The sequence below is a fragment of the Corythoichthys intestinalis genome, chromosome 21 (genome assembly GCF_030265065.1).
Source record: "Corythoichthys intestinalis isolate RoL2023-P3 chromosome 21, ASM3026506v1, whole genome shotgun sequence".
Classification (NCBI taxonomy): Eukaryota; Metazoa; Chordata; class Actinopteri; order Syngnathiformes; family Syngnathidae; genus Corythoichthys; species Corythoichthys intestinalis.
Genome location: NC_080415.1, coordinates 36,108,506 through 36,131,338, shown reverse-complemented (window position 1 = coordinate 36,131,338; position 22,833 = coordinate 36,108,506). Strand labels below are relative to the sequence as shown.

At 41.0% G+C, this 22,833-nt stretch overlaps 1 protein-coding gene across 5 annotated transcripts in view; it reads left to right on the top strand.

The window, feature by feature from the left end:
* Nucleotides 1-22,833, top strand: part of LOC130909440 (myosin-16) — a 63,092-nt gene that overhangs the window by 31,302 nt on the left and 8,957 nt on the right. For all 5 annotated transcript variants that reach the window (XM_057825919.1, XM_057825920.1, XM_057825923.1 and 2 more), the window contains 12 exons: nucleotides 2,374-2,430; nucleotides 8,279-8,365; nucleotides 9,082-9,327; nucleotides 9,436-9,553; nucleotides 17,388-17,515; nucleotides 17,644-17,840; nucleotides 17,921-18,053; nucleotides 18,133-18,349; nucleotides 20,747-20,883; nucleotides 20,945-21,048; nucleotides 21,269-21,461; nucleotides 21,534-21,737. In XM_057825919.1, the coding sequence (XP_057681902.1) occupies nucleotides 2,374-2,430; nucleotides 8,279-8,365; nucleotides 9,082-9,327; nucleotides 9,436-9,553; nucleotides 17,388-17,515; nucleotides 17,644-17,840; nucleotides 17,921-18,053; nucleotides 18,133-18,349; nucleotides 20,747-20,883; nucleotides 20,945-21,048; nucleotides 21,269-21,461; nucleotides 21,534-21,737 (1,821 nt within the window). The remainder of the gene's footprint in view (nucleotides 1-2,373; nucleotides 2,431-8,278; nucleotides 8,366-9,081; nucleotides 9,328-9,435; nucleotides 9,554-17,387; nucleotides 17,516-17,643; nucleotides 17,841-17,920; nucleotides 18,054-18,132; nucleotides 18,350-20,746; nucleotides 20,884-20,944; nucleotides 21,049-21,268; nucleotides 21,462-21,533; nucleotides 21,738-22,833) is intronic.

The following is a 22,833-nucleotide window of genomic DNA, read 5'->3' as shown; positions in this document are numbered from 1 at the left end:
TTACTAGTGCAAACACAAACACCATGTGAGACATCTGAGCGCTCCTGTATGGAAGCATTATTGAATGACAGTCCAACCAGACCCAACGCTGCCACCAGGGGGCAGTGTATCCTCCACCATTAAACAAAATACAATACTTTTGGACTTTTTGGATAGTTATTTTGAATTTTTAAAGGGTTAATTACGATTTAGCGTTCGTAACCCGAGGACTACCTGTGTCATTATGTGAGCTTGACATCCTTGAAATCTGCTCAATGACAATTACTATTGGATAAGCAGCACATGTCAATTAGACGTTTATACATGTATTTTTTAAATTAAGTCTTCTAAAGTGTGAAATTAATTCTATAAGATTTTTAGCAGTCATAATCTTACTTGTGCATTTGTAAAGTGACCTTTCATGACAACACTGACCGGTAAAAGAAAAAAAAAAAAAAAAAAAACAATAATACAAATTCCTTAAATGTTAGGACAGGCTCTCAAACCGGACATAGTAGACCCTGCCCTTGGTCAGAATACCAACAATGACTGTGGCTACAGACATTCTTGCTCTTAAATTGCTACCTGAGGAAAAATCCAGAGGCACGCCGAATCCCAGGAGACAAGAGGTTTTAGGGAACTGACTGAGTGACCACACAAGAGCTGCCCTGAAATAGCAAACAATCTGCTGGAATGACACATAGATAAAGACAATTAAATGCTTAAAAAAACGTTGAATTTAAAATCGTACTTTTTAAATATATAGCAGGGGTCGGGAACCTTTTTGGCTGAGAGAGCCATGAACATCACATATTTTAAAATGTAATTCTGTGAGAGCCATACAATAGGTTTAAAACTAAAAATACAAGTAATATGTGCATTTTATGTAATTTCAACTCTTTTAAAGTACAATAAGTCTCTGAATTATTTGTAATAACTTACAAATAATAATAGTAATTAAATAAAATAATATTAAATAATATCAAAATAATTATTTTAATATTTTGTGTCCACAGATAGACTGTTGTACTTACGGTTTTAAACCAGCAGGGGGGAGGCGTTCGCTACATGGCGTGCATGGGCAATAAATGTTCGCATTTTAGAGCGAATAAGAAATCAGCCGTCTTGGCAGCAATGTGAGATGGACGTTGTAAACTAGTATTTTTTTCTTGTTTGAGGTGAGAAAAAGAGTATAATTTGACTGTGTATATTAGCGTATTGCTTTATTTTATGATGATTGTGATGTGTTCTGTGTGTTAATATAGTTCAGAAATATGTTAATCGTTAAGTATTGTAATGTCCGTAACTATTTGTGGGCCCTTGAACAGGCCATCAGACGGCAGAGTAGTGACGTAGCGGGAAGCAAGAAAGAGAGAGCGTACAGCGTGAGAGCGAAGTTAGCATGTTGCGGATAACGCAGTTATTTTTTTATTATTTCTATGGTTGCCACAATAAAGTGGGAAAGTCATCACCGACTCCTCTCCTTCCTATTTCCCCATTCGGGGCTTTTACAGTATATTTATGTGTGACTGCAGATGTGTTCGTGATGGCGAGCGGACGACGAGTGAATACTAGTAGTGTCTAAAAATGCAGAAATTAAATGTTTTGTCACAAAAACTTGTATTTGTTTATTAATATAATTATGTAAGAGTCCACATTTTAGAGCGAATAAGAAATGAGCCGTCTGTGTGCAGCTTTTTCTTGTTTCAGCTGTACAAGAAAAATGAAAATAAAGCCAAATTAAATGTGAAGCAACAGACCAAAGCATATACAGTAATACACAGTCCTTTGCGATAAGTAAAAATCAGTAATGCAGGGAACTATATTTAAATACATTCTTGACATGTTTTATTAGTATTTTAGTGAAAAAAAAAAAGATATTCAAACACACTTTTGAAATAGACACATTTAAAGTAGGTAACGTTTTAGCCACACGGTTGCTAACCGTCATATGCTATTGTTTAGCCACAACTGGATCCATTAATTTATTACTATTCAACCGTCACACAGCCGCTGGAAACAGAAATGTCATTTAATCCACTTGCATGCGACTGAGAGATTAGGATTTTACGACACTGAGCGGGCGCTGACGAGTTCGGGTGGAGGGAGTTAGCCACACTAAGCCACAAGGTTGCTAACCATCATATGCATACTGCGTACGCTGAATTCCTGTTTTCATTGTTTTTTTGACAGTGTGAACAAAAAGTTTGCTGCCATTTAAGTGGTCAAGGATGGAACTACACGCAAATGTATTATGTCACTATACTGACATACTCTATTTTTGTTAAATGGCGATTTATCTCACAATGGAAGGGTGAATTTTGTAAGTCATATTTTTGTTACACTCAAAGCTATTCTGACTTTTTAAAAAAAATTTATTCTGTATCCTCTTAGGCCAGAATTGAGGAGCTGGAGGAGGAGCTGGAAGCTGAACGGGCCATAAGAGCAAAGGTATGAAGGCATGTTTACGAGAGGTGTGCATCGGCACTGCCCTCACGATTCGATTCGATTACGATTTGGAGGGCCACGATTCGATCCGATTCAGAGGGTCACGATTCGATTCGATTCAGAGGGTCACGATTCGATTCGGCAATGCATCGCGATGCATTAAAGCGTGGGATGCATTAAAATTTTAAAGCAAAGCATATTTTTCGTGAATCATGAACCAACACAAGCGGTCAGACATTAAACAACTTTTTATTGGCTCTTGTGTCACTCCTTGTTGTTTCACGCGGGGCGGCTATTTTTCGGCACAACACCGGTCCGAAGCCCGGAGAAATGCAGAGGGTAAAAAAAAGCCTGCATTGGGGGTGCCCCCTCAAGATTTCTTAGTGCCCACTCTGGTGGGTAAACCTAGATCTGGGCCTGGTCAAAACGACCCATCAATAAAAATATTCTAGTAAATATCAAAGAAAACAACAAAGAAAATAATGTAGTGCAGCAGCATCTATTGCAATATCAATCCAGGGATCAGTTTAGTTGCAAACAAGACATCAACTAAATTGCAATGTAGAACAAAAGTAAAATGTAGGCCTAGCCCACTATATATGTGCAATAGAGGTTAGATCAGGCCTAAAAAATCCAGCCCGACCCAACCCGGCCCGCTGGTATTGAAGCCCGACCTGGCCCGAGCCCGATCAATTAACTAGATTTGCAGGCCCAGCCCGAAAAACCCATTTTTTTTTTTTTTTTTTTTTTTTTGTGAGTGGCGCGAAGAAGAAAAAACGCAGCAGCAGCAATTTATTTTCATTTCTTCGAGTTGGCAGTTGGCAAGTTTTCTTAATGTTTAAATAGTCTACATATTTTTATGATCATTATAAAAGCATTTACACAACCAAATAACGCCGGGAAAGTTTAATTAAAAAAAAAAAAAAAAAAAAAAAACCTTGGGTTTTGCAGACACACAGAGGAGAAGAATCAAAAGGATCACATTTCTGTTGCCTTTGTGTGCATAAATAAAAGTGTCTTTCGTAACGAATTCTCAGTTGGCAGAAAAAAATGCAAGTTTTCTTAATGTTTAAATAGTCTACATATTTTTATGATCATCATAAAAGCATTTACACAACCAACTAACGCTGGGAAAGTTTAATATAAAAAAAAAAAAAACATGCGGGCCACAGCGTTCATATGCGTGCACAAGCAAATGCACAATACAGAGAGCCTGCTCTCGGTTTTGTCCCTTTTTTTTTTTTTTTTTTTTTTTAAGATATAATTTATAAGTCCGGCGCGGCGACCCGACCCGACCCGAACATGAATGCTTACCATTTTGGGCCTGACCTGAGGGCCCAAAATGTTAATCAGGTTTGGGGACAAGAGCTAACCTCTAAGAGATAGGATATAACATACTGTAACAATGGCTGAAGCGGAGAAAGAGGGAGTGAGAAAGATTATTGATGCACCTAAGACATTGAAAGCAGATATCTGGAGACATTTTGGCTTCTGCAAGGTTGGTGGGAAACTTGACCAGAGTTTTGCGGTGTTTAAAAAATGAAACATGAGAATAATAATACAAATGGGGAAACCAAATCCGTTGCATCACCGGAATTGCGCAGGGAAGATTTTTGAACGTACTTATATATTTTAAAATGCGCTGAATCGATTCGGTTTGTTGCCTGCATCGAATTGAATCGTCCATGCTCCGCATCGGGATGCATCGCCGCACCGATTATTGTTGACACCACAAATGTTTACTATACTGACAATCCTCTTCACGAACAAAACAGAGAGCAAATGTGCCTTCCAGGGTGTTGGTCGGGTTGCAAGGCCGATAAGGCGCATCTTATAATCGAGCTTGGCTTAGTTGAGTCCGCTGCTGCCGAAAGCTATTTGTGGGTCAAGATGTAAAAGACACAGAAGAGTGCTGACCGCCCCAAACTATCTGCACCTGTCACAATAAAACTCTGAAAGGCGAGCTTGTGTTCCCGATTCACATCCACCATAGAATCGAATTTAAACATTTCATATGTTGAGTGGACGTCGTTTTTCGACCTTCTATTTTGTCTACGCTTAATAGACACACAAACGCCCATATTGGATGACCTTCTTCACTATTTCCGATGAAATTCTTTTTAGCTGCAGAACATTTTTGTTTTTCAGTGGAAAAAAATCCACAAACTTGGTGGCCTGGTTCCTATGAAACTAATCTACCAAGGTGGGCATGTTAAGTGCTTGTTGTTTCACATGACTTGCTCTTAAAGGATGTGTGTATTTAAGCCACAAGACACTTGCAGACTCTTTTATGACTAAGGGGCATGTTCCAGTAGCAGAATAAGTGCATATTTCAACTGCATGATAAATGGAATGACAATCGGCCCTTGGAGGTGTTTCGCTCCCCTCTCCCTACTCTGGGTGGTATTTGTTATGGGGTTACTCCCGCCAAAGACACATGACTGGAGATTGGAACAAGCAAAGACATGCCCCGCTTTATCTGAAGAGCTGAGATAGAGCATACCTTCAGAAAAGACATGCTCTTATTGTTTAAATCCACCAAGCTAAGAAGAAGATATCATCAGGAGACACATTGACTGACAGAGACAAGGATTTCCCATGGAGGTTTCTCTAACATGGAATGCAGGAGGGTAGTTTTTCATGTCCTCACGTTTCTGAAATCCTCAGAACTGTCTAGCCACCTTTCAACTTTGTTGTTGATGTTCGGTGTCAAAGATCGTCTACATTTTGGGTTAAACAGGGTTCATGTGGGGGCATTAAAAAAGTTTTGTGAAAAAAAATCAGACATTAAAAAGTATTAAAAAGTAAAGATGTCCCGATCGATCGGGATGCTGATCAGTCGGTTCCGATCGCGTCATTTTCAAAGTATCGGAATCGGCAAAAAAATATCGGACATGCCTTTTTTTAATATATATATTTTTTAATTAAATCGTTTTCTAATTGTATTTAACGTTACAGACAAAATGTCTTACACTCATCCAGGGTCTTTAGTTTTGGCTTAAAGTAGGGCTATCAAATTTATCGCGCTAACGGCGGTAATTAAATTTTTTTTTAATTAATCACGTTAAAATATTTAACGCAATTAACGCATACGCTGTACGACCCACTCACGCATTGTCACGTTCAATGTATAATGGCGCCATTTTACCTATATATAGAGCTAAAAGGCAGCGTGAATTGAGTAGAGTGAATTTTGGCAGCCTTTGGAGCATTTTTTTAATTGGCTAAAGCCTTACTATCCCTCTCTCAACAATTAGAAATATCGTGGGAAGCAATGTGGGGATGAAAGGTAGTAATTGATCTTTTTCTTAACACCCTATGTTAATTCCCAACGCAGAGAAAATATATCAATTGGTGCCACTACGCACAGTCATGGTTGCACTTCCCAAAACAGCAAAACAGTTAAATGGCTACAGTATCATTTACTGAAAGCTCAACAAATACACTACATGGCAATATTTAGTCACAATCTACAAAGTCACATTTATCCTTTAATAATTACACATCTTTCTATCCGTAGATCCCTCTCACAGAAAGAATGTTAATAATGTAAATGCCATCTTGAAGATTTATTGTCATAATAAAAAAATACAGTACTGAATGTATATATTCGTCCCGAGTTTTATTCATTTTTTTCTTAATGCATTGCCAAAATGTATATGATCGGGAAAAATTATCGGGAATGATTGGAATTGAATCGGGAGCAAAAAAGAAGCAATCGGATCGGGAAACATCGGGATCGGCAGATACTCAAACTAAAACGATCGGGATCGGATCGGGAGCAAAAAAACATGATCGGAACAACCCTATTAAAAAGCATTAACACCCAAGCCTATTTTGCCTGAATTTGCATACCTTTAATGTTGCCTTTAAGTTTCAAAGAAAAAAAAATTCACAATGGCAATTACAAAACATTAAGCCCAAGAAATACTAAAAAAGGAATTCCGCTGGGAGAAAAAAAAAATTACAGAAATGAAGCATTATTCATCCAAAGAGAAAGAGTGTCCTTCAGTGGAGAAAATATTTCCTAGTTTGAATAGTGAATAGTCCCTTCATAGTTACTATTATGAAATTAAAAGGATCATATCTCTGTTTTTCTGTGGTCAATCGGCGCCAAATAAAAACTGGGAGAGTTTTACATCCGTGCTTTTTTTTTTGTTTGTTTGTTTGTTTTTGTTAAGGGCAACCCTCTATGTCAAATACTTCATTTTTTACAGTGCTTAAAAGACACCATGTGATTGAACAGGCTGGCAGGGTCATACAATGGCAAGCTTGCGTCTGATTGGTATAATGGAGTCATGTGATTATTGTTGCGACCTCTCATTGGTGAAATTGGTAGAGCTACTCTTAGCATCGCTAGAAAAAAAAAATCTAATATGTAGAATATAGAGGAAAAATGTAACGACTTTGCATAGCCCAAAGTAACGGAATAAGAGTAGCGTTTTTTCTTCATTAAATCTACCGTATTTTTCAGACTACTAGTCGCGCCTGAGTATAAGTCGCACCAGCCATAAAATGCCCAACGAAGAGGAAAAAAAAAAACTAGGGCTGTCAAACAATTAAAAATTTTAATCGAGTTAATTGCAGCTTAAAAATTAATTAACCGTAATTAATCGCAATTCAAATCATCTATAAAATATGCCATATTTTTCTGTAAATTATTGTTGGAATGGAAAGATAAGACGCAAGATGGATATATACATTCAACATAGGTACATAAATACTGTATTTGTTTATTAAAACAATAAATCAACACGATGGCAATAACATTATTAACATTCTGTTAAAGCGATCCATGGATAGAAACTTGTAGTTCTTAAAAGATAAATGTTAGTACAAGTTATAGAAATTTTATATGAAAAGCCCTCTTAATGTTTTCATTTTAATAAAATATGTAAAGTTTTCAATCAAAAAATAAATACTAGTAGCTCGTCATGCTGAAGCACATAAAATCAGTCGCACCCAAACGCCAGCAGAGGGCGACAAAACTCCAAAAAACACAACAGCTGGACATTGCACTATCCTGTCATTTTAATCTGCTTGAGCGGGGCATGTGCGTTAATTTCGTCAAATATTTTAACGTGATTAATTTTAAAAATTAATTACCGCCCGTTAACGCGATAATTTTGACAGCCCTAAAAAAAACATATGTAAGTCGCACCTGAGTATAAGTCGCAATTTGGGGGACATTTACTTGATAAAATCCAACACATAGCACAGATCTGTCATCTTGAAAGGCAATTTAATATAAAAATACAATAAATAACAACATGCTGAATAAGTGTACAGTGCATGAACAACGAAATGCGAATATACTGTCCTCACCAGGACGCTACAGCTCGGTCCTGGCTATACAGCGAGCTAAACTCCCAAATAACGATGCTTGACGTCCGTATCATTTGCGGAATCAATTTCGTCCTCGATACCAAACAGGTTTGTATAGACGTAAATAAATGATAATTAGGTGCTGTTACAGCAATTACACAAACGGTTAGCATGCATTCGCTCATCGCACATCGTTCAAACAACCACACAACTGGCTTTATGTGTCCGATCGTGGGTGTAAAATACACAACAGAAAAGATGATACACACAGGCGTTGCCTCTTTATAGATATTTTAAAAGCATAAACAATAAACGTAGGTTCGCAGCTGTGCTTCTCTCTCGCTAACTCGCCCACTACAGGAAACTATGGCGTGTTTTCGACATTCGTGTCATCATGATTTAGTCTGCCAAGACACGTTTTTAGCTTGTTATCATCTCGTCATTGTCATGAAAAACATATTCGACATCGTCATCGTTGACGCAAACAACACTGGTCAAAACTCAGCTCCAATAATCTGTTTGACAGGTGGAGAAGCACAGGGCAGATCTGGGCAGAGAACTAGAAGATCTCACAGATCGACTGGAGGAAGCAGGCGGACTCACAGCCTCACAGGTAAGAGAGTACAGGTAGTCTCTGGGTTACGAACGAGTTCCGTTCCTACGCTGGCGACGTAACCCGAATTTCCGCGCAAGTCGAAATTCACTCTTTAAGTACCCCGAAATACATGAAATATGTATTATACGTCCAGTTGTTCAAAAACAACAGTCACTATCATCAAATCTGTTTTATTTTCTCATTTTAAGGAACATTTTTAAGAGTCTCTTTCACAGATACTTGATGCTTTCTGAACTGTGATCTTGTACAACGTCCCTCCCAAATTTGGTGAACCTGTATGACCTGAAAAATATTTGACTCAAGCCTAGTTTTTATAATCTACTTAAATACACCCCTGTATATGCAAAATTACGAGTAAGTCTAATGTTTAGTTCTGGCCTTTAATGTATTTTGATATAAAGCTGTCATAATTTTGTGTCTCTGGGCTGTTTTTCCAAGCAATTCCTTATCCCTGTGGTTGGAATTCCTGGAGTCGTTCAATGATATCAAGCCATCAGCAGTTGTACTGAGTGGTTAAAGATGATGTTTGTGATTTCAAGAAACAGATGCATTAAATTTCCTCTCTTTCTCCAAATAAAATGTTCAGTCTGAAAAGCCACGAAACTCACCACACCTCCCAGAACAGCACAGGCATATCAGATAGAACTATTATTCTTGATAGTGCTTTCAATAAAATGTTACCACGTATAAAGAAGCATATGTGTGATGAACAGATGGAAATGAACAAGAAGCGAGAGGCGGAGCTCCAGCGTCTGAGACGAGACCTGGAGGAGTCATCGGTCCAGTCGGAAACGCTGGCCGCAACCTTGAGAAAACGCCACAGCGATGTCATCGTAGAGCTAAGTGAGCAATGTGACGGTCTTCAGAGGACAAGGGCCAAGTTGGAGAAGGAGAAGCAGAACTTGAGAATGGAAGTGGATGATCTGTCCACTTCACTCGAAAGTCTCCAGAAAGCCAAGGTCCGTAAGTTCGGGACATGGAAAAACAGTTTCAAACAAGTAACCTAAGCCATATGCCTTTGTCACAAAGACTCACGTGTGGCCTCATATGTTTCTGTGCTACTACAGATGTCCTCAGATGGCCAGATGAAAAAATTAGAAGAACAGCTCTATGAGGCCACCAGGAGAGGAGATGACCTGCAGAAGGCACTGGCTGAACTTAGCGTGTCCAAAAACAGACTCACAGGTACAATCATGACTGGGTCATTGTCTAAATCAGCACAAAACACCAACGCAACCAAAAATTATACAAACACACATAATAGACTAACCTATCTCAGCTTTTGACGTTCAATTAGTCTTCACTTTGCTGATGTGGTCCCGTGTAACAAAAACTCTTTAGTCTTAGCCTGCAGTATCGGACATTGTCCCCGAGGTTTGGCTCCTCTGATTGCGGAAGTGACAATTTTACATTGACACTCCATTTGAAACCAGTTTAAAGCCTGATTCAAACTTTGAATTTGGACTGTTTGGAGACATACTGTATATGTGTCACGGTCCGCAAATGCAGAAACAAAAGTTGGACCTCAAAACAGAGAACAAACATGGGGATCAATTCTATAAACGAGAGGGTAAACCAAGGTGGTCGGCAGAAAGCCAAGAACTACTAAGCCAACTACTAAGTCGAAGATTAAGCCTAATGTCAAAAAATACTTAAAACTCAAATACCTGCACAAGGTAGAGGAACACCAAACGAAAATGTAAAACGACCAAAACCCAAGGCAAAAAAAATGCAAAGTGACGCGAAAGTTCAAGGTGTCGAATGGTGTCCCAGACACCCCTTGTGCTCGGGAAGGTGAGATTTTCAATTCAAAATCTTTTGTTCTTGCTAACATCCACTGTCAAGTCTAATGTATTTCATGTCATTTGTCAATGGAGCTAGGGCTTTTAATGTTTATATGGTTTAGCGATAGCACTCTCTCTACATACATATATAATAAGTAATAAATATGAAGTGCGATAACACTACTCCAGATTGTCCCTAGTTGAATTTATTTTTTGGCTTTTGACTTCAATAGTGAAACTGTAAATTAATTGTATGACAACTGCCTTATTATCCCCTTATAATTATATATTTTCAGGTAGTTCATTCACGTCTGAGTGTATGTTGTCGGCGATTAGCCTAGCAATGATCTTAATTGTGGTTGTCAGCCCAAAACCCTCTAAATATATATTAAATGCATCTTACCAGATATAAAAGGACTACTACATAATCTGTGGTAATCGCTTGGAGCCCAGTTTTCTCGTCGAATTGCAGCAGCCCATCTCGTCTCTCGGAATCCGGTAGAACTTCAAGTCTCTCCGTCTATCTTCTCTGTTATTGCAACCGACCGCCACACACGCCTTCACCATTTTGATTATTAATGTTAACGAGCAGAAAAACACGCCATAATAGGAGGAATTTACGTAGCGGTAATGCATCCACAGTGACGAGTTGACGGACAATATGGCGCGGGGACATTTTTTTGTACCACAATCGTTAAGTCATAATGTATCTGAAAAAAATAGTAATCATGAGGGAACAGGGGCCACTTGCATTTCTGGGATCTCTCTTAATCTTTACCCAGTTGGCAGGATAGGGTTCCCGCCCATAGACTGATGTAGAGAATACGTACCGCCAAAACACCCCAAATCCATCCATCCATCCATCCATCCATCCATCCATCCATCCATCCATCCATCCATCCATCCATCCATCCATCCATCCATCCATCCATCCATCCATCTAATCCATCCATCCGTCCATCCATCCATCCATCGCTTGCTCCGGGGTCATGTCGCCTGGGCAGCAGCTTTAACAGGGAAGCCGAGACTTCCCTCTCCTCAAAAACTTCAACCAGCTCCTTCGGGGGGATCCCAAGGCATTCCCAGCCCAGCCAAGAGACAGTCTTTCCAGTGTGTCCTGGGTTGTCCCCGGGGCCTCCCGCCGGTGGGTCATGCCCGCAACACCCCTCGAGGGAGGCATCCAGGAGGTATCGGAACCAGATGCCTGAGCCACCTCAGCTGGATCCTCTCAATGTGGAGGAGTAGCTACTCGACCCTGAGTCCCTCCCGGATGACCGAGCTATTCACCCTATCTCTAAGGGAGATCCCGGACACCCTGCGGAGGATATCATTTCAGCCGCTTGTCCCCGAGATCGTGTTCTTTCAGTCGCGACCCACACCTCGTGACTATAGGTGAGAGTAGGAATGTACAGTAGATCTACTTGTGATTTCAATGTGAATGTCAATTTGAGGCGACGGTGGCACAGGTGGTTCAGCAGGTCGCCCACTGATTGAAGGATCAGGGATTCCATTCCGAAATACTTCACCCTACTTGCCTTTGTGAAAGGAATGTGAGAATGAGTGGTCGGATGGCGGTGGCAAGGGCCGATGGTGCGCATTGGCTGCCTCGCTTCTGTTGGACTGCCCCAGAGCAGCTGTGGCCACAGTACTGGCTTAACACTATTGAGTACGGAGTGAAAGAATAATGACATGTAAAGCATCTCAGTGTCTAAAAAAGGACTATAAAAAATCCAAGGCATTATAATTATTATTGGAGGTAATCCCGGGGTTACATTGGTGGCTCGGACATCTGAACCAGATGCCCAAGCCACCTCAGCCGGCTCCTCTCAATGCGGAGGAGTAGTGGCTCGATCCTGAGTCCTTCTCAGGCTTCTCACCCTATCTCTAAGGGAGAGCCCGAACACCCTGCGGAGGAACTCATTTCAGCCGCTTGTATCCGGGATCTTGGTCTTTCGGTCACGACCCATAGCTCGTAGCTAAAGATGTCCCGATCGATCGGTCAGGTCCGATCACGTCATTTTCAAAGTATCGGAATCAGCAAAAAAATATCGGACATGCCTTTTTTTAATATACTGTATATATATATTTTTTTTAATTAAATCGTTTTCTAATTGTATTTCACGTTACAGACACAATGTCTTACACTCATCCAGAGTCTTTAGTTTTAGCTTAAAATAGGACTGTCAAATTAATCGCGTTAACGGCGGTAATTAATTTTTTGAAAATATAATATATTATATATATATATTAAAATATTTATGCAATTAATGCATGCGCTGCACGACCCACTCACACAGTGTTGCGTTCAATCTATAAAGGCGCCGTTTTACCTAAATAAAGAGCTAAAAGGCAGTGTAAAATGAGTAGAGTGAATCTAGGCAGTCTTTGGAGCCTTTATTTAATTGGCTAAAGCCTTAAAGTCCCCCTCTCAACAATTAATAATATCATGGGAAGCAATGTGGGGAAGAAAGGTAGTAGTTGATCTTTTTCTTAACACCATATGCTATTTCTCAACGCAGAGAAAATATATCGATTGGTGTCACTACGCACAGTCATTGTTGCACTTCCCATCATGCATTTGGGCAGAACAGTTAAATGGCTACAGTATCATTTACTGAAAGCTCAACAAATACACTAGATGGCAATATTTAGTCACGATATACAAAGTCACATTTATCCTTTAAGAATTACAAATTTTTCTATCCGTGGATCCCTTTCACAGAAAGAATGTTAATAATGTAAATGCCATCTTGAGGATTTATTGTCATAATAAACAAATACAGTACTTATCTACCGTATGTTGAATGTATATATTTGTCCGAGTTTTATTCATTTTTTTCTTAATGCATTGCCAAAATGAATATGATCGGGAAAAATTATCGGGAATGATTGGAATTGAATTGGGAGCAAAAAAAAAGCAATCGGATCGGGAAATATCGGGATCGGCAGATACTCAAACTAAAACGATCGGGATCGGATCGGGAGCAAAGAAAAACATGATCGGAACAACCCTCAGCATAGGTGAATGTAGGAACATAGATCGACTGGTAAATCGAGAGCTTTGCCTTTTCGCCGCAGCTCCTTCTTCACCAATACGGACTGGTGCAGAGTCCGCATAACTGCAGACGCTGCATCAATCCACCTGTGGATCTCTCGCTGCCTCACCCCAAATATGTGGTTTACAAACGTGGAGGAAAACATAACGCGCTGAAGCGAACTTCAAAAGTTAGCCTCAAATGCTATGGGTGACGTCACCAATACACTGTCCAGTTCGTATCCATAGTCTAAGTATGGTGCTCTTATTCTTTCGAAAATATTTTTTCTCTCCGTGTTGTGGCCAACAGCAATGACAATAAGTGAATACATGTGAACTTTGCTCTCCATTCCTGTTGTTTATTACCATGTAAAACTATAGTGACACATGGAACTGAGCTACACTATTCAGAAGAAAAAAAAGTATTAGCCTAGCGTAGAAGTGAAATCATAAAGTGAATCATAAAACCCTATTCAATTCTATGGAAACGCCACATCTTGTTTGATTTTCAGTTCCTGTGGGTGTTTTAGGAAATTGTAAACATCAAACGGCTAGTCATATGACTAGGCTTTGCTATTTTGTTTGCATATTCTCACAGGTTTTTTGAATATTACTGTAAATATTACTGTGCTGTTCCATCCAACGTTTCAACCTCCATGAAGTTGGCCCCCCATCAGACATAAATTTAAATTAAAAATGATGTCAATCGTTCATGCTACGTTTGTGCTGTAAAAAGTTTAGTTTGTGCTGCTATCGTTTTTAAGATATTTAGAATTCTTATATAGGTCAATCTGAGGTCAACCAGCCTCCATTTTGATTAAAATAAGCTAAAAATGGTGTCAATCGTTTATGCTTTGTTTGTGCTGTAAAAAGTTTTGTTTGTGCTGCTATCGTTTTTGAGTTATTGAGCAATGTTGTCACAGATTACTTGAAAAAGTAATTTAAATACTGATTACGTCTCAAAGTTACTGATTTTACTCATTACTTCATAATCGAAGTAACTAAGATACTTTGCAAGTAATTTATCAGTTACTTTTTACCAATTTTTCTCCCTTTGCTGGCTCAACATATGAATGACAACAGAAAAAAGCCATCGCATATAATTGAAAGAGGAAGATCAGAATTTGTCACATAAGGTTTCATCTTCGAGATAGCGAGGGTTTAATTAGTCGATGGAGTTGATTTCAACCACCGTTGACTAGCGCTAGCTTAGCCACTCCAGAGCCCCAAAACTCACAAATAACTGAAAAAATGCATAGAATTTGTTGAAATCAACTCCACCGACTAATTAAACCTCCACTAATTCGAAGATTAAGCTTAATGTAAAAAATTCTGAAGTTTGGGTTAGGGTTTAGGGTTAACAGCATATAAGTGCCAATGTAAAACAATGTACATTGACTGCACAATAATCAACAACACACAAATGAAATGCACGGTATAATAAACACAAAGGTGGGGGTGGGGGCGGGTAGGATGCGCGCGCACAACCCGGAAGTACGCCATACACACATGCGGTCAATTTAGCCACAAAATGTGGTGGCAACTAAGCACTTTACATTCATTTGAACTTACAACACATCCCAAAGATGCTAAACCAGTCGTGTCCAAACTATTCCACATGGGGCCGCAGTGGGTGCTGGATTTCATTCCTACAAAACAAGACGACTTCTTTTCATCTGGTGTCTCACAAGTGTAATCAGTTGATTGCAGTCAGGTGCTGCTTGTTTTAGCACAAACGTCATTGGTTAAACTGTCTGTGCTCGATTGGTAGGAACAAAAACCAGGTCCCACAGCAGCACTTGAGGACAGGTTTGGACACCCATATGCTAAATCAGGGGTTCCCAACCTATTCCACTAAGGCACACTGTGGGTGCAGGATTTCATTCTTACCAAACAAGATGACAACACTTTTTCCCCAATCTGGTGTTTTACAAGTGCAATCAGTTGATTGCAGTCAGGTGTGGCTTGTTTTAGCAGAAGCCTCATTGGTTCAACTGTCTCTGCTGGATCGGCTGGAACAAAAACCAGGACCCACAGTGTGCCTTGAGGACTGGGTTGAAAACCCCTGCGCTAAATGAACACGTCACCTCAGGCATAAATGTGCAAAACGAATATGATGTAACCAATGCTCACCGACTTGGGAAGGACGAGCGGGAGCGATGACTACCCAGCGTTGCAACGGCAAAACTACAAAACGGCCGCGCGTGTAGCTGACAGGGCTCAGGGTACAAACGGACCCAAGAATGCAGAGTCAGTGCGAGGTTTATTAAACAATTTCCCTGACAGGAAGAGACCTTGTCTTTCGGAGAGATGTTGGAGTGGAGGGGGGGTTAAGCAAGTGTAACCGGTGTGTCAGCCCCGCCCCGCGTTCCGCTCCCACCTCTGACCAGGCCGGGACGCAAACCCGCGCGCCACGATGCTTCCGCACGGCAGGCAGGGACGCTAACCACTGCGCCAATAAAGCTCAAGCCAACAGCCCGGCCGTTAGTGTCACTACTTGAAGGCATCGGAGGGAAGGTTTTCCACGCACCACCTCACACACGGACCTGCGTGTACCCGTCACACTCACCCCCCGAAAACCTTCGCTGCTTATCCGGGTCACGGCACCAATGTAACCAGTGTGTCAGCGCCGCCCAACGATGCTTCCACACGGCAGGCAGGGACGCTAACCACTGCACCAATAAAGCTCGAGCCAACAGCCCGGCCGTTAGCGTCCCTACTTGAAGGCATTGGAGGGAAGGTTTTTCACGCACCGCCTCACACACGCGGACCAGCGTGTACCTGTCACACAAGGCAAAGGCCAAGGCAGGAAACGTTCTAGATCTGGTCCTGTTGCAGGTTGCGGGTCATTGAAAAAGGGCAGAGGCACAAATCCCAAAAGTCAAAAAGGTATCAAGGTCCGTGAAGGCAGGGTTACGCGAAAACGTTCATATGTTGCAGTGAGGGCTAACAAATGAAGCAGAAGGCTGTGGGTGTATGTGAAGGGAGGCTAGGGTAATGATTAGGTGTGCAGAGGAGGTGGGTGGAATGAGTGCTGATGACTGGGAGGAAAAAAAGGAAAGAAAATACAGGCCTGCTGCTCTAACAGTAGAGGCTCCAACCTATTGCTGGAACCATCCAAAATTAAGGAAAAATACTCAGGTACATTCATGGACGCACACAAATCAACATTCCCTCGCACAACTCAACAAGTGGCTGCACTCTGCTCGAGTGTGTACCCGCAATCCTCACGCCTCTCTCAGTTCCAAAGCACTTAGCGCGTGTGACTCGAGACCAAAACATGAAGAAACTATGAGCGGTTACCATGGAAACGAACGCGTAGCGGGAGCCTTTCTAGCAGCCCCCAATTATTGCAAAATGGACCCTTGTTTGTGTTGCTATCGTTTTATAGATATTGATGATCCTAACTTCGAGTGATGACGTCAATCGCAGCCCCCCTGTCGTGGCTGACGGAGCGTACCAACTCTCTCAATCACAGAGGGGTGTCCCAACAACTAGCACAAACGAATGGCACCCGTCCAGGTCGAGTTTACAGTAAATGGGGGTGTTGAGGTGGTTGCAGCTCAACGTTGCATTCGTAGGAAGAATTGACAGAGAATAAGTTGTCTTTTAGCCAAAACGCGGCGTGTTTAATTTCCACTGACATGCGGATACATCCTCTCTCAATGCTGTCTTCACAGGCAATCCCACAAATCAAAGTCATCAAAGTCAAACAAGAAGACGTAATAAAAGTAGCACTTTAGACAATTAAGTCCCATCCTGCCATCTTGTGGCGAAAAGTTAATATGTCAACAATAACAAGCAATAGGAGCATTATTTCATCATCAACTGAGAACACATTTATGAATACAAAACATTTCCTCCACCATTTCTCTCAACAGGGGGTCTGCGAGTCACGTCATTACTCGAAATTAATATTTCAAGCCTGCTATTTACTGCAAAATGTACCCGTAGAGTTGCCATCATTTTAATATAAATTTGCGTCTGATGGGAGGCCTACTTCACGGGGGTAAGGTTTCAATCTTTGCACCTTCAAAACTCTATTGCGGCCCTGCTAAGCACATGCATATAGGTGATGGCAGAACAACATTTTAAGCAAAAACGCCAACAGTTTTATGGGTATTGGTACAGCAATAATGGGTAACAGAACTAAAATAACTAGTTTTCATATGTTCATCAGTTTCCTTCTGTGCCTCTCTAGCTGATAACACAGACATAAGTCGACGATTGACAGAAGCCGAGAACAGATCTGGTCAGTTGAGTCGTACCAAGTCTCTTCTCCAGTCTCAACTAGAGGAGCTGAAGAAACAGCTGGACGAAGAGGTCAAAGTAAGTGCCACAGCGCGGATACGGTATACAAAACTCACAATTTGAAATTAAACGGAAATGAAGTTTCTTATGAGGCTCTATAGCAAATGAAAGAAATACCAAACGTGGTATCTTGTGGTTGTTGCCAGTGTAAGCAGACAGTCAGTGGAAATCTGAGCTCGGTGCGACAGGAGTGCGAGGGGCTCAAGGATCAGCTGGAGGAGGAGCAGGAGAGCAAGCAAGAGCTGCAGCGGCTCGTTTCCAAACTCAACAGTGAGGTGACACAGTTGAGGACCAAACATGAGGCGGATGCTATTCAGTATGCTGATGAGCTGGAGGAAACCAAGTAGGTCAAGTTGATCCTGGCAGCCATGTTCTTAAAAAACAGCCACATTCAAATCTAAAACTGTGAATAATCTGTTGCAGAAAGAAGCTGGTATTGCGGCTGCAAGAGGCAGAGGAGGCAGTGGAAGCTACCCAGGCGAAGTGCTCCTCTCTGGAGAAAACCAAACAGAGGCTCCAGGGAGAGGTGGAGGAGCTGTGCATGGACCTGGAGAAGGTAGAGCAGAGGTGTGCTTTATCTCCAGAAGTAGCTTTGATTGCAGAATTTAAACAAACAGTATTTCTTCCGATTCAAGGCTAGCGGATGCGGACAAGCGCTTGATAAGAAGCAAAGGGTTCTAGAGAAGCAGCTGGGAGACTGGAAGCAAAAGTGTGACGAGCTTGTCGCAGAAGTGGAGGGCTGTCAAAAGGAGAGTAAACAACACGCAGCCGAGCTCTTCAAACTGAAGACGGTTCACGAAGAGTCTCTGGAGCAGCTGGAAGCGTTACGAAGGGAGAACAAGGCCTACCAAGGTTTAGTTCTATATTTGACCCTTATATGGTGGGGCAAATAAGTATTTAGTCAACCGCCAATTGTGCAAGTTCTCCTACTTGAAAAGATTAGATAGGCCTGTAATTGGCAACATGGGTAAACCTAAACCATGAGAGACAGAAATGTGGAAAGAAAAAAGAGAAAATCACGTTGGGTTGATTTTTAAAGAATTTATTTCCAAATTAGAGTGGAAAATAACTATTTGGTCACCTACAAACAAGCAAGATTTCTGGCTGTCAAAGAGGTCTAACTCCTTCTAACGAGGCTCCACTCGTTACCTGTATTAATGGCACCTGTTTTGACTCATTATCGGTATAAAAGACACCTGTCCACAACTGAATCTGCAATAGGTAAAACACTTGGTGTAAAGATATCAACCGTGGGAGCTATTATTAAAAAATGGAAGACATACAAGACCACTGATAATCTCCCTCGATCTGGGGCTCCATGTAAGATCTCACCTCGAGTCGTCAAAATGATAACAAGAATGGTGAGCAAAAATTTCCAGAACCGCATGGGGGGACCTAGTGAATGACCTACAGAGAGCTGGGACCACAGTAACAAAGGCTACTATCAGTAACACAATTAGTGCTGCAACGATTAATCGATTAACTCGAGAATTCCATTAGAAAAAAATATTCGAATTAAAAAACTTTAGCATTTTATAGCATTAAAGCTAGCGCACTTTTTCTGTGTAAGTTAGCCAATTGTTCTTTTGTTGTACATAGATCTTCATTTAGAAAAAAAAAAATCTATACCGTTTCAGGCTCAGCTCGGGTATTTTAATTTTTCATGTTCCTTATCCGATTACTAGATTATTCAAACTATCTAGTCCATCGATTAATCGACTGGTAAAATATTCGATAACTGCAGCCCTAAACACAATGCGCCGCCAGGGACTCAAATCCTGCACTGCCAAACGTGTCCCTCTGATGAAGCCAGTACACGTCCAAGCCTGTCTGCGGTTCGCTAGAGAATATTTGGATGATCCAGAAGAGGACTGGGGGAATGTGTTATGATCAGATGAAACCAAAATAGAACTTTTTGGTAGAAACACAAGTTCTCGCGTTTCGAGGAGAAAGAATACTGACTCATCCGAAGAACACCATACCCACTGTGAAGCATGTGGGTGGAAACATCATGCTTTGGGGCTGTTTTTCTGCAAAGGGACCAGGACGACTGATCTGTGTAAAGCAGGGGTCCCAAAACTATGGCCCGCGGGCCGGATACGACCCAGCCTCCACATTTGGTCCGGCCCCCTGAATTTTTTTTTGTTTTTTTTGTGTGTTATTTATTTCCTAGCTTTTTCTGTGAAGAACCCAGAGAGGGTTATTTGGTTATATTATATTATGTTATATTATATTATATTACGGTATATTATATTATATTATATTATTTTTATTTTATTTTACATTTGTTCCGTGAAGAATCCAGAAAGGGTTATTTGATTTTGGCTTTCTGAAAAACAATTTTTTAAATTTAGGCACTCCTGCAATCGTCACACTTTTTCTGTTACATACTGACCCCGGCCCCTCATCAGAGAAGGGAAGAGTTATGTGGCCCTCACAGGAAAAAGTTTGGGGACCCCTGGTGTAAAGGAAAGAATAAATGGGGCTATGTATCGAGAGATTTTGAATGAAAATCTCCTTCCATCTGCAAGGGCATTGAAGATGAGACGTGGCTGGGTCTTTCAGCATGGCAATGATCCCAAACACACAGCCATGGCAACAAAGGAGTGGCTTCGTAAGAAGCATTTCATGGTCCTGGAGTGGCCTAGCCAGTCTCCAGTTCTCAACCTCATAGAAAATCTGTGGAGGGAGTTGAAAGTCCGTGTTGCCCAACGACAGCCCCAAACCATCACTGCTCTAGAGGAGATCTGCATGGAGGAATGGGCCAAAATACCAGCAACAGTGTGTGAAAAGCTTGTGAAGAGTTACAGAAAACGTTTGGCCTCCGTTATTGCCAACAAAGGGTACATAAGAAAGTATTTAGATGAACTTTTGGTATTTACCAAATACTTATTTTCCACCATGATTTGCAAATAAATTCTTTAAAAATCAGACAATGTGATTTTCTGTTTTTTTTTCTTTTTTTTCCCCCCACATTCTGTCTCTCATGGTTGAGGTTTACCCATGTTGACAATTACTGGCTTCTCTAATATTTTCAAATGGGAGAACTTGCACAATTAGTGGTTGACTAAATACTTATTTGCCCCACTATAAGTGTTTTACACTCATGTTTACACTTGAGACAGGTTTTGGTTCATGACTCAATTTTCAAAAGTCTTGGTCTAAACCCAGACTCAGTCTTGGTTTCAATCTTGTTCCCGTCTTGGTCTTGAAAAGTCCTGATCTTAACTTGGTCATCCCAACTTCCAGCGGAGATTGCTGACCTCACAGACCAGCTGACAGATGGAGGCAAGAGTGTCCATGAGCTCCAGAAAGCAAAGAAGAAGATAGAGATGGAGAAAGAAGAGTTGCAGGCTTCGCTGGAAGAGTCAGAGGCAGCTTTAGAGGTATAACTTTTAAACTCCCAGATATTTACAGTTGTGTTCAAGTCGGATTCATCCCTTATAGGCAGAGGAAACCAAGTTAATGAGGCTGCAGCTGGAGTCGTCGCAGTCAAAAGCAGACCTGGAGCGAAGACTTCAAGAAAAGGATGAAGAGATTGACGCTGCTCGGTACCTCATCTCCTCTCGAGTCCCTGTCTCCAACTTTTATGCTAACACACTTTGATTCTTTCTGCCTCTAATACTGTCCTCTATTTCTTTTCAACCCTTCAACTTTATACAGAGGTAAGACCTTTCTCATTCAGCTTTCCCTACTTTCGAAAAAGCTTAAATGCAATCAAATTCTTAATTTACCTTCCTTCCTCTAACTTCTTCAATTATTCTTAATCAGAAAAAACCACCAGAGGGCATTGGACTCCCTACAGGCCACTTTGGATGTCGAGGCTAAAGGTCGCATGGAGGGACTGAAGCTCAAAAAGAAACTAGAGGCTGATATCACTGAACTGGAACTTCAAGTTGATCAATTTACCAAGACCAACACGGAGTTAAGCAAGAGTAGTAAAAAGACACAGCAGCAAATTAAGGTTTGATGACAACGTGCTAATCACGCTACCAGCATTGTGCTACTTCCAGAACTGATTCTTTTTCTTCTCTAGGAGCTCCAAGCTCAGCTCGAGGAGGAGGTGAGAGCCCGTGAGGAGCACAAGGAGGAGACAGCGGCCTTGGAGCGACGTTGTGCTCTGCTGGTTAGTGACGGTGAAGAAACTCGCTCAGCTCTGGAGAGTACAGAAAGGGTTCGCAAAGCCTTGGAGTTAGAGTTGCAAGATGCCAATGAAAAATACAATGATCTCAACAACCAGGTAACTTTTGAATTAAAGCTTTCTATCTTTTTTTTTTAAATTAACCATTCCTGGTTAGCTTGTTAGCTAGCAATTAGTGAAACAACTGGAACCGTAACTGAAGAAATAAAATTACACAGAACATGAATTTTGATTGTTTACATCGGTAGTGCTGCAGTGCATGATAGGAGGCATGTTGGACAACAACAGTGTACACAGCAGGTGGCAGCAGAGGTTGATTGTCTCCTCCAAGAAATCAGTGATGGCCAAATGAAGCTTCTTGAAGCGATGACACTTTGCAGCCAATTGGTTTAAAGCTTCGTGGTAGTTCATTTGGTCTTATGACAGTTGTATGGCGCCACTGTCAAATAATGTGTTACCAAATACCATAAATAGGAATTGATGAAACTAATGGAACAGTAACTGAAGACATTATTAGCACAGAACATGAATTTTGATTGTTATTTACATCTGTAGCGCTGCAATGCATGCTAAGAGGCATGTTGGACAACAGTAGTGTTGACAGCAGGTGGCAGCAGATGTCTCCCCAATGGTTCAGTGATGGCTAAATGAAGCTTCTTGAAGCAATGAAGCTTTGCAGCCAATTGGTTCAAAGCTTCATGATGGTTCATTTGGTCTTATTACAGTCTTATGATGCCGCTGTCAAAATAAAGTGTTACCGGTTAATATCATTTGGTGTAAATATCCCATAATGAGTGAGGACAGCGGCAGATTATAGTCCAGTGTGGTTTATCTATGAACAAATGTCAGTTTCGTGTCAAATTTGGTGGGTGGCGGCTTATAGTCAGGTGCTCCTTATAGTGCGAAAATTATGCAACTTTTATTCTTTATTCGTGGCATTATTTTGCATTACAAAAACGATTTATGTCTTAATTTTGGGAGACTTGGAACGAATTACGGCATTATATGGAAAACGTGTCTCTACTTACACAATTTTCAAGTTACGAAACTACTTCCAGAACCAATTAACTTCGTAAGCAGAGGTACCACTGTAATCACATTCTGGGTTCTTATACAGTGCCTTGCAAAAGTATTCGGCCCCCTTGAACCTTGCAACCTTTCGCCACATTTCAGGCTTCAAACATAAAGATATAAG